At 40.7% G+C, this 18,652-nt stretch overlaps 1 protein-coding gene across 1 annotated transcript; it reads right to left on the bottom strand.

The window, feature by feature from the left end:
* Positions 1 to 343: 343 nt before the first annotated feature.
* On the bottom strand, positions 344 to 17,234 carry opn7b (opsin 7, group member b). The gene is made up of 5 exons (XM_061075497.1): positions 17,147 to 17,234; positions 16,898 to 17,060; positions 14,416 to 14,543; positions 957 to 1,291; positions 344 to 844 (listed from the first exon to the last, which is right to left on the bottom strand). Exons 1-5 carry the CDS (start codon positions 17,232 to 17,234, stop codon positions 344 to 346), a joined length of 1,215 nt encoding a protein of 404 aa, XP_060931480.1.
* Between the last annotated feature and the right edge of the window lie 1,418 nt (positions 17,235 to 18,652).

The following is an 18,652-nucleotide window of genomic DNA, read 5'->3' as shown; positions in this document are numbered from 1 at the left end:
TGACTCTGGATTGTCTTAGTGCTGATCAGTGAAGGTGATCAGACTAATTTGACCTGATGAAATATTGATGTACACATCTGTTGTTGCATGCTGGCTGTTCCTTCTGTGTTGGCTTCTAACTTTGTAACCATGTTTATTTTGGCAGTATCACATATTTGAGGCATGAAGCAAGTTCTTCCTTTTTAAACTTCCCCTTTCCTTTCTCTACAGTCAATCTGAATCATTTCATCTTTAATTATATTTTCATTGCTTTCTCTCACTTGCAGTTAGTGTCTTCAACCTTCATATTTGCTGTCTTTTCCTGAATTTTTCACCTTCTCACTGTGTGAGTGTGTTTGTCCCTCTAGAGGAAGTCGCTCTGAACTTCGTTGGAGAGCTGACTGATAGCCACCTCGTTGTGCCGAGATCCTTTAAGTATCCTTGCAGTCTTCTGCAGACTGATGTCTGTCAGCTTTTCTCTGTCACCAAGGACTGTTTCAGGGCAAGGACAGTGTCTGCAGGTCCTGTGGTTCTCTGGTAGCCCGTTCGACAACTTTGTTGAGTTGGATTCGTCTTTGTGATTAGGCTGTCCACAAGTTTCCTTTTGTGCAGAGCTGTGCTGACACGGACTTCCACAGAGTGTCCTCCTGCACTTGGCCACATCTCGGCACAGGGACTTGCGGAAGTTGGGCTTGAAGACCAGGTAGACAATAGGGTTGTAGAGGGTGGAGGACTTGGCAAAGATGGCTGCCAGGGCAAAAGCCATGGGTGGTACAGTTTCTGGGTTACCAAACCCTGCCCACATGGACACAACAGCATATGGACTCCATGCTGTCAAGAAACCAATACAAACTGCGACAGAAAGCTGAAAAGAGACAACAACACACACCACAGTTATTTATCATGTAAAGAACATGTGTACTTGTGAATAATTTGCACAGTAATCTTGGGTAGTGAACCTACACAGCATGCTTTACCTTAATGATAAGTGCATGTGCATTGGTGATCTTGTTCTGTGGGGACATGTGCTGCTGCACAGCCTGACTGGAGCCCCGCACGGTCAGCAGGATGAATGTGTAGGACAGGAAGATGACGGTGCATGGAATGATGTAGCAGAAGAAGAAGAGGCAGATGATGTAGGTCATAGCTGCAGTGCTTTGGCTGGGCGCATGCCAGCTGATGCAGCAGGCCGTGCCGTACGGCTCGGGCCCGTACTCTCCCCAGCCAGACAGGGGCCCCACAGCAAAGACTCCAGCATAGCACCAGACCCCAGCAATCAAGAGGCAGGCGTGGCGGTACGAAAACTTGTTACCTGAGAAAAGTAACCGGGCAGAGGCAGAGGAGGGTGAGTTGAGTGGAGCCATTGCTGACAAATAAAGACATAGGGGAAGGATAAGAAACAACAGTATAGCAGCAATATACGCTACAAAAGCACATTGGGTCTGGTTACCTGATATTGGTAACCATGGAGGAGGAGAGGGAGGAAGACAGAAGGAGGAAGAATTGGAGAGATATTGTGGAATGAATGATGAAGAGCTTTTCCCTAAGAAGGGCATGTAGACGTGTCAAAGCAAAGAGAATGATAATTCTCTTTTGTCCTGACCAGTGCTTATTTTTGAACTCTGACTCATTTGGATAAGAGGTCACGCGGCACACAGGAATGCACATGTGAAGTGAGTAATCTTTGTAATGTCACGGACCCAAACGTCAACATTATTCTGTGTGCAAGGAGAGAGAGGGAGCTGCATGGCATGTTGACTTAGAGATTAAAATTATGTGAGAAAAACCCTTTGAAAATCTATAATAACCATTTTCCTGGTCTCGCCACAATCGTATCCCTCTGCACACATGACCTCGTATAAGGAAACATAGTCACTTCTACTAATCATGGGTCTCGATCTTTATTCAAATAATGGAATCTGCCATAGTTGCATTCAGTTTCTTCCGTTACATAATATTTGCCCAGCTCATGTTATATTTGCACCAGGATTGAACCTGAAGTGTGCTATCCCCTTTGCCGCAGCATCTTATATGTGATTCCCCAAGCTAGCCGTTATTCCCATATATGGTGTGGGAGATCGCAAAATGCCTTTTAACTGGAGGGCCTCATGAGCTTGTTTGCTTTACACAAGAACTCAAAAGACGATGGACTTCAAACAAATAGAAAACAATTTAATCACTAGAACGTTGGCAGTTGAGGTTCCTTATTCCTGTTATCGGTCTCCATACACCACCATGATGACATAATACACTAAACATAAAGAACTAGTTCTCTTTGTATTATGGATATTGCTGCAATAACACATTTTTATTGTTGAATAGCTTACTTCTTGTATTTTATTCATGTCAAGAGCTATTAAGCGTACATAATGTAACTTCGAGCACAAAGAGTCTCCCAATATAAACAAAAACAAAAGACCTAGTTCCCCTATCCCATACTGATGCAGTGTGGGATTGTGTGAGTTGTTTCCTCACTTCTGACAAAACTTAGGTGCAAATCATGTTCATGGATGAAGCTATGTATACAAGTGTTATTCATGTTGCACAACAAACAAAAATAGCAGATATAACGCTGATATAACGCAATTAAAGGTCGACAAATAATTGAACACGTATCCTTTTTTTAATTGTGGAATTCTCGAGGTGTGAAAAATTATTGGAAACATTTTGGATGATGTTAAAATATACAATACAAATTTACAACAAGAGGAGCTGACATTTGAATGAAGATCGTTACGTATCGCCAGTGGTGTATAAAGTACTTGAAAGCCATACTTGAGTAAAAGTACAGATATCTTACCTGAAAGTGACTTCGGTCAAAGTAGAAGTCACCCGTCAGAAAATGACTTGAGTAAAAGTCTTAAAGTAGCTCATATTAAAAGTACTTAAGTATCAAAAGTAAAAGTACAAGTACCAAAATTAAAAATGCAATGTGCTTTTTATAGTAGGCCTATACAGACACAAAACAAGCCAAGATGTTTCTCCTCAAGATTTATCTCAACTCACTGAAAAATTATTACAACAATATGAATTTAATGTATATAATGTATAATTTTACAAATTTTGAACCCTAGATGAGAGAGAGAGAGAGATAGAGAGGAGCGCCGTGCGTAGAGGCGTGCTGCGCCAAACCTCCGCTGCTCAAGTAACGAGCCAGTTTGAGACTTTAAGAAGTAGAAAGTACACATATTTTTGTTCAAATGTAACAAGTAAAAGTAAAAAGTCGTCCTGGCAAATAAATACTCAAGTAAAGTACAGATATGGGAAAAATCTACTTAAGTACAGTAATTAAGTATTTCTACTTTGTTACTTCCCACCACTGCGTATCGCATGTGAATGGATTGCATTTATGAAGCATTTCTGTCTGCAGTAGAATGATCGTTTGTTGTTTCTGTTAATCCTTGGGGGGAAAAAAAGTAAAAAGCCAATAAGAGTCTAGTGTGATTGATTTAGATAGGCCTCTTGAGGTGGATGTCGACCCCTCTTACAGTTGGTGCGGATGGTGGGGGGTGGTGTCGATAAAGCCGTGTGGTGCTTGGGAAAGGGGCTGTTACATATTCAAGAGGCTTTTAGCTGTTGTGACACATCCCTTCACCGATCACACTGTCCAGTTCTCTGATAGGCACATGAAAGATTCAACCTGAGCTCTTTGTATTCACGGGGCTCGAACTCAATTTCCAACAAAAGCCCTCAAACATGCTCTGACATTTAAAAACTGGGATGCAGGAAACAATTTTTCCCTCTGATTCAGATTCCTCAGCTCTGCCAATATCGACTACCAATCTTATTCCAGCTCTCTGAATCCCATGAATAATTGCCTCTTCAATAAAGTATTGTTTTTTTTGGCATTTTGCATTTATTTGGACAGTCAGTGCAGAGAGCAACAGGAAATTGTGGAGGCTGTGCTTATGTGTAATGCTCCTAGTTATCTATACTGCTAATCCTTGCGGGGGAAGATGGAGTCAGTCTCAGCTTAGAGGCAGGGTTCACCATGGACAGGTCGCCGGTGTATCGGTGTGTCAAAACAACTTTTCACACTCACATTCACATCTTTGGTAAATTTTGTTTCTCCAATTGACATAACTCCAAACCTCGTACTGTGGGAGCAAGTCAGAGTACCGGGAGAAAACCCATGCAAACACGGCAAACTCAGACTGACCGAAACGGGATTCAAACCGGCAACCCTCCACAGATAGCACAGTGGAGCTGCAAGGAGACACACATACCCCGTCCTCTCCCAATCGTCCACATTATCCGGCTATTGCTCTGAAAACCTGCGTGATTTAACTTGACAGTAGGAGTGCCAGTTTACTTTCATCACGTTTCCTGTTTTTGGTTAGCTCGGAGGTTTAGTATTGTCATTTGATACATGAATTGTTCGAATAGATTATTGCAACATTTGAGTTCAAGATAGTCATGTTTGTTTGTTGTTTTGGTGTAAAAATACTCAACTAGATATTCCATCCGACCTGAACTCACACCCAAATATCAAACCTTTTGTCCGAACGCGAAGGGGATACCGAACAGCAGAAACTATCAGCGACTAGCTGGTGGATATACTGGATTAATTAGCAGTTAAAGGGTCAGATATTTCCTTAAAGAGTTAAATCCAAATGGTCTTGGCTAAATTGAGTATCCAGCAATAAATCTGGTTCCTGTGTCGAACAGAGTCAAGAATCAGTCCATAGATTAGCACTGAATGGAAATCCTGTTACCAGCTTTCACCATTTGTCTAACATGTTCACAATAATACACTATCAGGCTTGAGTTTAATTGAGACCTGCACCAGCTCAATTGTACCTGAAAGAGCTCAATTGACACTGCCAATAGCACAATCAGCAGGGCAGATTGATCCTGTTGTCAGTTAAAAGTCAATCAATCCTCTTTAACTGTAGGGCAATCCCCCAGCCACCCTCTTCATTCTCTGTTATTCCTGCCCCACCTCCTGCTTGTTCGATCCTTTAATCTGTTGAACCACACCGGGGCAGGATGAGCGCTTCCATCCAGCACTAACAGGTTCATCAGCACTCATGCTGATCGTGGTGGACCCTGATCGTGGTGGATCCTGACGGTGGTGGTGGATCATGATGGTGGATCATGATGGTAGATCATGATGATGGTGGTGGATCCTGATCGTGGTGGAACCTGATCGTGGTGGTGGATCATGATGGTGGATCATGATGGTGGATCATGATGATGGTGGTGGATCCTAATAGTGGTGGTGGATCATTATGGTGGATCATGATGGTGGATCATGATGATGGTGGTGGATCCTGATCGTGGTGGATCCTGATCGTGGTGGTGGATCATGATGGTGGATCATGATGGTGGTGGTGGATCATGATGGTGGATGCTGATCATGGTGGTGGAGTCTGATAGTGGTGGTGGATCATGATGGTGGATGCTGATCGTGGTGGTGGATCCTGATAGTGGTGGTGGATCGTGATGGTGAATGCTGATCGTGGTGGTGGACCCTGATAGTGGTGGTGGATCATGATGGTGGATCATGATGGTAGATCATGATAGTGGTGGTGGATCATGATGGTGGATCATGATGGTGGATGCTGATCGTGGTGGTGGATCCTAATAGTGGTGGTGGATCATGATGGTGGATGCTGATCGTGGTGGTGGATCCTGATAGTGGTGGTGGATCATGATGATGGATCATGATGGTAGATCATGATAGTGGTGGTGGATCATGATGGTGGATCATGATGGTGGAGGCTGATCGTGGTGGTGGATCCTGATAGTGGTGGTGGATCATGATGGTGGATCATGATGGTGAATCATGATAGTGGTGGTGGATCATGATGGTGGATCATGATGGTGGTGGTGGATCATGATGGTGGATTATGATTGTGGATCCTGATGGTGGATGCTGATCGTGGTGGCAGCCGATCCTGGACTATGATCACAACAAGAGTGCTTGACATACAATATGCCTACTCACATATTCTGCCATCACTGTCAATAACTCCTCAATTCATTTTTCATGGCTGCTCCCTTTATCTTTATCATACATTTTCTCTTTCTTCGAATCAATGATGTAAATACTTTTATTTTGTTGATGTGATCAGTTGCACTTCTGTCCGTGCTCGGAGAGGATGTGGCTTTCTCTAAGGTTCTTGTGTTTTTCTTGTTGAGGGTCAGAGGATGTTGCACCTTGTTAAAATTGTAAAAATTAAATGTGATTGATGGATTCATTGACTCATGGACGACTACAAATGAATCCTTAAAGGATGCACTAGACCCATGTGCTCGTTTTAAATCAACAAGTTAAGGCTAATTCGCCAACAGGGATCTAATAAGAACAGCAATATCCACGTGAGGTGGAAAACAAAGAACTAATGAAAAAGAGACAGGAAGAGGCACTGTCTAATAAGCTCAGCCATCTCCTTACTGCTGCCACTCTTCTGCTTCCTTCGGTCTCATCAGCTGCTCCTGTTTATCAGCCAGGAAATCGTTCTGGTGGATATAAAGTCTCGGCCGATCGAATTTTTTTCTCCTCTGCAGTTCTGATATTCACACTAAATTCCACAGACCAACCCTGGGAGGAGTGTTTAATCGTTGCAGAAATAGTTTGCTGATCAGTTCTATGAAGACATTTGTCAAGACCGTATGCTCCAGGTAATAATCCCAGTCAGAAATAGGTTTTTACAGAGTTCCACACATTTTCCTCTTTTCACAGCAGTATAGAAGCTGTTTCATATTTATAAAGGAAATGTAATTTCTTCTTGTGGGGAAACTGTTTGGTAACCGCCTGGCTTCTTATTTACATTAAAATGAGCTTCATTTACCTAAATATAATCAAGCCGTAGCAGCAGCAGCAGCAATTTGGCATTTGGCTGTGAGTCATTTTGATGTTTTTCTCTCTTCTTTCATTGTGTAAGTTTAAGTTTAACATTTTAACACATAACATTCAGCTTGTGGCTAAAACATTTAATTACATATATATGTGTATAATCTTGTGTCTGTTTCGTGGTTTGAGGCCTCATCAGAGAAATTGTCTTATGAAATTGTCTGGAGTAAACCACGTAATGACAAATGAGCTGCATAATGAGAAAGAGTCGAGTAAAGCTACTTTAAGCTGCCACTGGTGTTTAAGATTAGAGTTATTTTCAGTTTGCGCTCAAAAGGGACGAAGTGTCCAAACAGCAACTCTTAACATCAACTTTCATTTGAGACTGTTTATGCCTTTTCACCTACTATGATGTGCACACACCTTAAAGTGTTTAATTTGGCCTTTTTGTCCCAAGTCCCCTTATCACTTTTCCCAAACTAGTGCTAGATAATTTAATAATAATAATTCATTATAATAATAATATATATATAATAATATTAGATTCGATTGTTGAAGAGTGTTTTTCAATTTTTTAGTTATTTTGTTGATGTGATCAGTCGCACTTCTGTCCGTGCTTGGAGAGGATCCCTCCCATGTGGCTTTCTCTGAGGTTCTTGTGTTTTTCTTGTTGAGGGTCAGAGGATGTCGCACCTTGTTAAAATTGTAAAAATTAAATGTGATTGATGGATTCATTGACTCATGGACGACTACAAATGAATCCTTAAAGGATGCACTAGACCCATGTGCTTGTTTTAAATCAACAAGTTAAGGCTAATTCGCCAACAGGGATCTAATAAGAACAGCAATATCCACGTGAGGTGGAAAACAAAGAACTAATGAAAAAGAGACAGGAAGAGGCACTGTCTAATAAGCTCAGCCATCTCCTTACTGCTGCCACTCTTCTGCTTCCTTCGGTCTCATCAGCTGCTCCAGTTTATCAGCCAGGAAATCGTTCTGGCGGATATAAAGTCTCAGCCGATCGAATTTTTTTCTCCTCTGCAGTTCTGATATTCACACTCAATTCCACAGACCAAGCCTGGGAGGAGTGTTTAATCGTTGCAGAAATAGTTTGCTGACCAGTTCTATGAAGACATTTGTCAAGACCGTATGCTCCAGATAATAATCCCAGTCGGAAATATGTTTTAACAGAGTTCCAGACATTTTCCTCTTTTCACAGCATCATAGAAGCTGTTTCATGTTTATAAAGGGAATGTAATTTCTTCTTGTGGGGAAACTGTTTGGTAACCGCCTGGCTTCTTATTTACATTAAAGTGAGCTTCATTTACCTAAATATAATCAAGCCGTAGCAGCAGCAGCAGCAATTTGGCATTTGGCTGTGAGTCATTTTGATGTTTTTCTCTCTTCTTTCATTGTGTAAGTTTAAGTTTAACATTTTAACACATAACATTCAGCTTGTGGCTAAAACATTTAATTACATATATATGTGTATAAGCTACTTTAAACTGCCACTGGTGTTTAAGAGACGAAGATGCCGACTCACTGAGGTGAGTTATTTTCAGTTTGCGCTCAAAAGGGACGAAGTGTCCAAACAACAACTTTCGCTAGAGACTGTTTATGCCTTTTCACCTACTATGATGTGCACACATTTCCTTAAAGTGTTTAATTAGTCCTTATTGTCCCAAGTCCCCTTATTACTTTTCCCAAACTAGTGCTAGATAACTTAATAATGATAATTCATTTTGATTGTTGAAGAGTGTTTTTCAATTTTTATTATTGTGGATGTCTGACAGCAGGACTTTAATCTCTTCAGTGCAAAAATGTATTCTTGTCTGAAAACAAAAACAACTTCAAGGGCGCTGATGGTGCTAATGATCAAATCTCACAAACACGCACATCTGCATGAACAGGTGGTGTCGAATTAGAGAGATTTTCAGTCTGACAACTCAGCTTTCAGTTCTTGCAGCAGCAACACATATTTAGACTTTGGTGTCTATCGGCTCCAACTTCATCACTTCCTCAGATATGATTACATGTATGTAACACAGAGATAAAACGGAAAGTGATGAGCAAATGTCTTTAACCCTGACAGGAGCCTACAGGTGGATGCTGAGGTGGTGGAAAGGATCAATCGACCGGAGGCAATACTGACGTAAGCCAGCAGGGGCATTGAAAAGCCAAGGGGGAGATGGGAAATCTTTGCAGCTTAAACAGAACTCCAGATGCGAGGGTGCGTGTGATGGTCTTTCATGCCTCGTCGTTCCTTTGTTCTCAGTCTTCCAACATCCCCCCCCCCCCACACACACACACACACACAACATATGCTTCACTCATGCATACTCACTCATCACCACTGATTCCACTGATGAATACACCTCAGTACATGCTTAGTTTGAGTTATGTTCGTTGTCAGACAATAGATTACTCATCCTTTGGCTTTCAACCTGCGTCTCCCTCTCTCTTTCTCACGGCTTCTGGAGCCGGGGCGTGACAGTTACTCAGGTGTCATGAGTTATGTTGTGCAGCCTGCAGACTAATGGGTTTATTACCTCCACCGAGGAGGTTATGCTTTCATCTGCGTTCGTTTGTCTCGTTCTGTTTGTTTGACAGTTAACAGGATTACGTAAAACAGGATTTATCAGGGTGTAGATCCGGGAATACATTTTTATTCCACTTTCTTAAATAGTGCAAGAAAGATATTTATGAGACTGTGAAATTCGATGCAGGTCCATGTGAAGATATGGATCTTGTGAATTTAAATGCAGCTTCAGAAGGGGACTGGGGCCTGAATAGAAATACAAATGGTCTGTGTGTGAGGTGGATAACTGAAACTCGTGGATGAAGCGCTCTCCCGTCGACGAGCCTTAATATCGTGCTGATGTGAAACTGCTGCTGTTACAGGGCTGCAATTATTCACTGGGATTTTAGTCATTTTCTGTTTTTATCTGTGTTTCACCATGGGAACCCTACTGTTGTCGTCCACAAACTGCTTAAGAAAAAAAGAGTACAGTGTGTCTGTAAGTGGCACACATTCATACAAGGTTTCTTACAGAGAAATCTCATGAAAGCATCATTATTTGTGCTCATTACCATTTCAAACACTTATTTGTGAGGCTTGTAGCCTGTGAGGCTTGTAGCCTGTGGGGTTTGAAACTGTGGGTTACAGACTGTTCCTCCAGAAACCAGACAAGACAAGCATTTTCATAAACACAGCCCTGATATTAAATATCATGTGCCTGGCCGGAGCAATCGATGAACTTATAGACAGGGAAAGATTTCCTATTATATTCAGAGGTTCAGTCCGACAAGTCAGACGCTTCCATCTTATCACTCCCGAATTTTTACCTCCAAACTGGGGTGTGCAGGAGAAGGTATTCGGTGAAATCCTGATGTAGGACAGCAGTGTTTTCACCAAGAAGAGGGAGAAGTTCTTGCATCACCAAAAGAACCCACACATTTTTCAAAGCCCTGCGAAGTTTGGGTGCTGCTGTTCTGTGGTAATTTATTCCTTGACCAAATCTGCTTTGTTCTCCCACTCTCTTCTACAGGGTAGGTTTTCAGACTGAGATGAATTTATATGCAGGTTCTGTCAAGTGCTACCACTTCATGCATTTGCATATTAGCTGTTTGAATTAATTACGATGATTATGAATTATGGCTAATTGAAGCAATAATAATAATAATCATTAGTCACAGAGAAAGACCTCAAAAAATGTAATGAGAGTTTAATGAGCAAATTAAGAGAGAGTGACGATCCTTGAAAAAATAGTGAAAATGAATGAATCACTTGCAAATATAACACAATTATTTGCGACTTCTAAATTAAATCCAGAGTTAAATATATTCATTCTAACAAACAAAGCGACAACATGGATCCCACTTCAACTGTCTGAGCTGCTCAGAGAGATTTGGATTAAACCCGGTCGTGTGAATTAATCCTCAGTGGCTTAATCGGCAAAAGCATTAATTATGCTCATTAGCAATTTGCTGGTTGAGAAGTTTGCAATCAAACCAACGTGCAGAAAAAGGAGAGTTAATGTTAAGTGAAGCTGCTTGAAAACTGAGGAGTCACAGACTTCCACTACAGCTAGAATGTGGTCACACGCATGAGTTTGTGCCCTTGAGCAAAACACAAATCCTCTGCCTGTCTAATCAATATGAAGGCATGCATAAATGTCATCTACGTGCACTGCACAAACAAAATATTTTATTATCGTTGATTTTTTAGGTGGATTGATATACATATATTATGTATTTTGATAAATCAATTGGATTTATTCATTTTTATTAAAACATTTTATTCACCTCTTTATCTATTTACTCTTTTGAAATGTGTCTGACATTTCTCTGCAATTTAAAGCTGCAATTCAAGCTACACAGCAGGACTTCACTCCTTCTAAATGTCTCCAATCTGAGGATGGACACATCACACAAAGAAGAAGAGGCGAGAGAGAGAGAGAGAGAGAGACAGAGAGAGAGAGAGAGAGAGAGAGAGAGAGAGAGAGAGAGAGAGAGAGAGAGAGAATCTCCATACTAAAGAGGGCATTACATAAGTATTTAATCTGAGACAGAAAGCAATCCTAGCTCGATAATTATCTGACAGCAATTATGCCCTGGAACAACATCAGAATTAATTTGGATGATAACGTTGAAATATTAAATGGATGTGACAGTTTATCACCAAAAAGTCGACAAAAAAAGATGAATATCTACAGGGTAGGTGGATGTTTTTGGAAAAGATAATGCAATTCATGACGGCTTGTATCACTTTGTGAACTCTTTTCCCTCTTTTTTTGTACTTAAAATCCAAAAAACATTAATTATGATTTTGTCTCAACTATTCCCCTTGATAATGTTACATCAATAATTTGCTTTCTGGGCACATTTGATTGGCTGTGTCAGTTTTCTTGTCTTGCTTTTACATGATCTCAGTGTTTATATCCAGATCATCACATTCTGTAAATAATCAAAATTCCACCAACAACCTCTGAAGAAAGATGATTTGCTAATTCTATTTTTTATATTAGTCCTCTCTTGGTGTTTTTTTTTATCAAAGTCAACTAACTTGCAGATCTTTGGATTGCGGGAGAACTTCAGAGCAAACAGAAGGACAAGGAAACGTGACGCAGACTTGGGTTCAAACACAAGTCGTTTCTGCTGCAAGGCAACAACACTGACTACTGACCTTGTGGCACATACGAGTGCAGACTTACGTAACACACCACTCGATACGTTTGCTCTAAGCATTAAAGGGTCATTGTTGAATCTTGGAAAAAGAAAGTTTGGTAACACAATGTCAACTCAACGTCCACTTATAAGCTTTTTCTCCAGGTCTCTAAGCTTTATTACATGGTTATTATCAGTCGATGGAGTTTGCTTAGTTGTTGAAATGTTGACAGGCTCAGAATCTGCATGATTCGTCCATGGAGTGTCACTTATTTGACTTAAGCTTCTCTCAGACATGCACTGAACTCTGAGGATCCTCCGCAGTTTCTCTGGAGAAGGTGTATGTGTATGTGTGAATGCAAATGTCTGAGTGAGAATCACCCGATGAAGCTTGTTACCCGGCGACAGACGCACAAATGAAAAAAATGAAATGAAAACAAATATCTGAGGATGTGACACACGTAGAAGACAGACAAAGATGTCAAGAGTTTGCGGTGATTAGAGCTGACACCAGTGTCTACGTTCTGTCAACAATAATGCAGCTAAATCAATACGTTACGTCCTGCTTCTGTCTGCGGCTCCACCCTTCACCTGTATCCTGCACAGAATTTGTCAACACTGTTCTCAATGCTGCCTAACCCTTCTGAGTAAATAAACCCCCACTGGGTTGTGCATGTGTGAAAGGAAAACGGAAGAGAAAGTCTTTCTTTGAAGATGCTCTGCATGACCTGTCTGAAGTGGCTTTGTTCTGAATCAAGCGTGATCAGTTTGGCCTTTCATGTCAACAGATCCTCTCGAATGGAAACTGAACAAACTCCAACTGACGACCCTGCAATACAGTTGAAAGCTCAGGGGAACCAGCGGCAGTGACCTGGGATTGTGTTGTCCTATAGTTCCGCCATTTAATTTGCATTCTGCACACACGTTCAGAAGATGAAACTGTCCCTTAAACACTACATAAATCATCTTTACTTCTCCCATGTTTAACTGTTCCAGTAAGCAGACGCCGAACTCAACCTCGACAGGAACTCTCCTCTGCGATAACAGCAGAGAAATTAGCTGTCATTCTACATTATTACAGCGACAGTAAAAGCACCCAATGATTTCAGCTCAGTCTTACAAAAGGCAGTTGCAGCATTTATCTGTGCTCTTATCAATCCAGTCTCCAATGAGCAAGCGTGATTATGTGAGCACACAACATTGAAATGTCAAGTGTAAATGGGTTCAGAGACATCGTTGACAGGTGGTATAATTATCTCCCTGTGTTTTTTCCTCCTGAGCTCTGAGGTTGGATAACCACTGTTTACCTTAACATCTCTCTTAACAGCTGCCACATGACACTCTGAAAATGATTATCAATTGTAAGCTACATTAATTATACTTGACATCTGATAAAATAAAACATCTTGAGTTGAGAGTTTATCATTATTGATGAATACTGTACATTGATAAACACTTGAGATACCCTTAAAACCACATTGTGCTGTAAGGGAGAGGTTGTCAAAGGGCAGCACGCAGGCCAAAACTATCATCTTGATAACTTGATTTTTCTATTTTTAATTTGCGGTGGCAGCAGCATTCAATTACTTTCCCTCAAGCAATTTGTTTACAAAGTAAAAGCACATTGTCATTATTATGCAGCAATACTTTGTTTCAAGTTGATTTACTGAGCTTTTAATCTGAAAAGTTACAACTTTGGTCTTTAGAGTGTGTTGCTTGCTCAACAGACTTCATTCAAATTATATACACACATGAGCAGTAACAAAGCTAATTCAGTTTCATTTAATAAAATAGCTTTGACTCAGAGGGTATGTTTGAATACTACTTACAAATGCATTATATTTGGTTTGAAAGTAAATGTTACCAAGCTATGATTAGTAGAGAAACACAGACTCACTTAAAAAACGGATTGTTTTATGTGTTAGATTTTCTTTCGGTCTGGTCTTTAGTAAAATGAACACAATTTTAAATTAATCAGTAATTACTGACAGTGATTTTAGAGCATACACAGTTATTGGTTCAAGTCCAATTATTGGATGCTTTGTGACCTTTTTTAATTAAGCAGATGCAGGGAAAGACATTACAAACGTAGAGAGAACAGAAAAGGGGCCTTGATAACATTCCCTTTTTGCATATCATGTAGTTAAAAGGAGTTCAAATGAACATTAACATTACTGCAGCATGGGCAGTTTATCTTTGAAACCAGCTCTTGAATCTCTGGCCTTGCTGCTTTATTATTCATCTCTTCACATTCAAGGTTTTTTGGCTCAGAGGGCAAGAATGAAAAGCCTCATCAGTGTGGTGACCAATTTGTGTAAAAAAGCCTTCTGGCTAATCAGTATCAAAAATGAATGACACTGTGTGAACTCTATATGTGAACTCTTCTGCATAAAATAATGAGTTGTAATACTGTGATGATGGTTGTTTTATATGCAATGCTGGAGTATAGCATTAAAATGTCCTTGTCTTACCGTAGTTTGGGATGCAGACCTTGATCCAGCAGACGCAGGAGAGCACTGTGAGGTTGGTCAGACTGCACAGGCCGAACAAAACGCCACAGAAGGCGTAGATAATGCAGATCGTTTTACTAAACAGCCACCTGATCCGAGAGAGAAACACAAGGGGACATTTGTTCATGACCGTTTTCTTGATATAACGCCAAGATTTCTCTGCAATTTTCCTCTGGTGAATTACACAATTCATACCCAGTAGATCATGGGTGGGGAACCATTTTTTTACTGGGGTCATCTCTAGTTTGTACAGTATTTTGAGATGAATTGTACATGAAACCTAATAACATCAGACTGACATGAGTTTGTTCTAACTGCTTCTCTTTGGCAAAGCGTCTGATGTCAAACTGTTGTGTTCACAAGACTCTACAAACAGTGCAATGTATTTATTGAATTCAGCCATAATCCCGTGTTTGCACATGGTGAGTTGATGCTTTGCAGCTACAACAAGGCGCCATTTCAAATTCTCCCTCAGAACGAGCGTCTTGGCCATTAGCTTACTCACAAGGAAACCTGCCTGCGTACAAAATTGGCTCCTGTCAGACATGATATAAACATCTGCTCTGAGTGAAACGTGTGCCTGTTCACACCTGGAACTAAAAGGCTTCCTCAATATGTCTCTTGTTGCCACTATATATGCAAATATAACATGTACATGATTTATATTTGCAGAGACCAACAGACGTTTTAATCCAGTTTTAGTTGACAGATGTGTCCATTACCAGTGTGTACATGTTTGTTTTGGGGTGAGGAGGGGCTGAATGAATCACTGATTAGCTATCGAGGATTTGACCAGTTTAATATTCATATTGTCGATATATACAAACCAATGTATGGACTCTAAAAAGCAATACAATGTTTGGCTCATTACGAAACTGTAGTGGGTCAGGGGACGTCGGCTGAGGAAGTGGCCCCTACATATGTGGCCCGGGACAGATTTGCATTTACACAGAGAAAGGAATGTGTTTGGTTGTCACGACGAAGGGATTAAAGTCTCTGCCATACTTGTGAAAGCTGTAAACTTTATCAAAGAACATTTATTGTTTTCCACTACATTTGCCCTTACAACTCATCCATTTAGTTTCATGCTTCAATCAGCAAGGCCACTTGAGATTGACATTTCAAATTTCTGTGACTGTGTCCCTGCACAGGTTCAGTGGCTTGTCTTTATGTTTTGGAAAGTGTGACATTCTGCATAGACTTTTCCTTCTCAACAGTCGCCATGATGTTTGTCAGCGATGACACGTAACAGCTATGTGTGTGACAGTCACGCAGCCAGAAGGGACCACCCTGAAGGTCAAGTTAGTCAACTATGTTTGATACTATCTTAAAACACGTAAAAGATAATTGCCATAATAAGTCACTATAATGAGATTTTTTTTTCGGAATCATTTTTTTTCCGTCGCGGCTTAATTGTCTTGTCTTGTAGGCAGTGTACAGTCCAGAGGCCGGCGGTTCCCAACCCCTGCAGTAGATGAAACAGGCCTTACATTTCCTTGGCTTCTCTTGGGTCATTGCTCACTGCAGTGAGCAGAGATGCATTTTGATGCAATCATGGCACATATGACAGCTATTGGCCGCACATGCTCTGGGGATCAGAGGAGCAAGCAAACAGAGCCGGGGGAAGCAGCAAGAGACATGTGAGAGAGAGCCATGAATTCCGACCCTCTATTAATAATTTTTTTATTGTTTTTTTTCCTGCATTCAACCAAGAAATGTTTGTAACATTTTCAGATCATAAATCATTCATTCATCAACGGTGTTGTAATAAGATTTATGTCATGTTAGCAAATTACAAATCAGGATTATTTATTTTGCTTGTAATAATGATGGTAGTGTTATAAAAAATTAAAAACTATAGCAGCATTACATTCCTGAGGAGAGATTTTACCACAGACTTTGACTGATGTTCAGTCACTAGTGTCTCTTGGGTTCAAATAAACTGTAACATTATTGTTGTAACAGAGGATGTGGAGACACCTTCTTCAGGCTTGAGAGGACGGCTGCAGTTGGCCTCATTAAACTTTATCTACAAGGTAGGACAAGCTTCATGAAGCGACTATTTGAAGGCAAAAAAAAGAAGCCCTCTTGCTAGAAAGTTCACTAATCAATTGCTGCTATTTGTTAAGCTTAAATCAGCTAAAACTGACATTTCCCTGAAAACAATGTATCTGTAGCGTCAGCTTTAAAAAGATTTCACTGTTTAATGGTTCATTCTCACCACTCACGGCCATAGCAGGCGACCATTCAGAATTTATAAACTGAGAGAAGCAAATCGTCCTATTATCCCCTGCAGAAAGTACATTGTTCCTTCTCTCCTTGTGAATTTATTGATTGGGAAGATGACATAGTAGAGAGCAACTGAGAGAGAGAGAGAGAGAGAGAGAGAGAGAGAGAGAGAGATAGAGAGCCTGTGGCGGAGTACTAAGTGGTCATCACTCACATGTGGGCATAGGTCGAGGGGATCGCCAGTGGAAACAGGCTCATGGTCATGCCCAGGTCGCTGATGGCCAAGTTAACCACAAAGAACTCAGCAGGCTTCAGGGTGGATTTTTTTCTATAGGCCACAAACAGCAGGATCCCATTTCCTATTAACGACAGCACACCTGGGGACACAGTGACAGGATATATTAGGGTGTGAGCACATTCATACGGTTGCACACCGTGGGAAGAACAAAAACAACTCACTCACCAAAGATGCTGTAGATCGTCCCCATGAGGATGTCACTGTCTTTTGATATCTTGGACACGAGCAGAAATGTTTCTGAGGCATTTCCCATCTAGAGACGAAATGGATAAAAACAGAAAAAAAGACAAGGTGTAAGAGAAGGTGAGACAAATCTTTAAACTTGTGTTTTCAGCTTCAGGCAATTTATAAAAAACAACACAAAGAGGGAAAACAACTTCCTTTTACATTTACGTCCTCCTACCTTACACCCTAGCAAAAAATTACCTGTTGGTCAGCTGCTGTTAAATGCCCTGAAACCAAACTCCAATAACAAAAAGTTTAGCTCCACTTCTCCACTTTGATATTGTTTTGAAGACGCGGCCAAACAGGATTCATTCAGTCTCCTAAAGCTTTTAATGGCTCGTATTATTTGTACCGCAACTATGATTTCACGCAAATCTCTCACTGCCACTTAAAAATAGAAAAAAAAACACATAACACAGCACAGAGAAAAAATGAAAATCTCCCTATTTGTCGGCTCTTTCCCCAAATTTTCTGTAAGTGGTGCTGTAACAAACCATGAAGGACATCTCCGCCTCTTCCTCCTCCTCCTCCTCCTCCTCCTCCTCCTCCTCCTCCTCCTCCTCCTCCTCCTCCTCCTCCTCCTCCTCCTCCTCCTCCTCCTCCTCCTCCTCCTCCTCTGTGAACAAATTCAATACCGACCTTCAAAATAAGATCATTCTCCACTTGGAAGCCTTGCAGTTTAGCGGTATATCCTGCATTCACGCTGCATTTTCTTCACATGCTCTGTGTGTTTGCGTACAGTATTAAAACGTAAACATGGAAAATTATTAAAACCGGTAAGTGGGCTATTGGTGTATAGTCCCACTGTGGCCAGGGCATGTTTCTGTCGCAAAGATTAGCATGGAAATTTATTCATAGCCTTTCTATTTACTCAACCACTTCAACTGTACTGACAAATTAGAGGGTATCAAGTATAAAAAAGGGAAGGAGTCGTGTTACATCACCTGGGGTTAAGAGTGGAGCTGCTCCTACTTAAATCCCTGGAAATCCACATTCACTCAGGAGACTATCTTCAAACACAACCAGAGGTGAGGAAATGATTTAAAGGTTATTCTATGTGGCCTTTCCATTACATTTGAATGTGGCCTGCAGCACATGATATGCAAATTCAATCTTGCACTATTTAATTGCCTTTATTTGCATGTGATGTATGTATATATGAGGAGTGTGTTTATGACTTGGGAGGGGTTTCATACAGTATATGTGCATATACGATACACAGCAGAATCATTGACAGGCATCTCAATTCTATTATCATCATTGTTTTAACATTATTATAATCCCCTACTAATTGTAATCCAATTTTATAAAACAGCTATTCACTGTTCATTTGACATATAATTTACTTATTTTTCCATCGACTAACACAGTGAGTTATCTCTTTAATTGAATTAGTCATAACTTGTGCTTGGTGCAAGTCTACATCCGGAACATGTCTCATCTTGT

This window comes from Limanda limanda, chromosome 7 (genome assembly GCF_963576545.1).
Source record: "Limanda limanda chromosome 7, fLimLim1.1, whole genome shotgun sequence".
Lineage (NCBI taxonomy): Eukaryota > Metazoa > Chordata > Actinopteri > Pleuronectiformes > Pleuronectidae > Limanda > Limanda limanda.
Note: the sequence above shows the minus strand (reverse complement) of the source record. Positions and strands in the feature narration are given on the sequence as shown.

Bases quoted from the DNA above. Each gene is read 5' to 3' on its own strand.
- opn7b (XM_061075497.1), bottom strand. From the start codon at position 17,234: ATGGGAAATGCCTCAGAAACATTTCTGCTCGTGTCCAAGATATCAAAA. The intron at 17,061-17,146 runs GTGAGTGAGTTG...CTGTGTCCCCAG, and splicing joins GACGATCTACAGCATCTTTG to GTGTGCTGTCGTTAATAGGA. The intron at 14,544-16,897 runs GTGAGTGATGAC...CTCTCGGATCAG, and splicing joins CCCTCGACCTATGCCCACAT to GTGGCTGTTTAGTAAAACGA.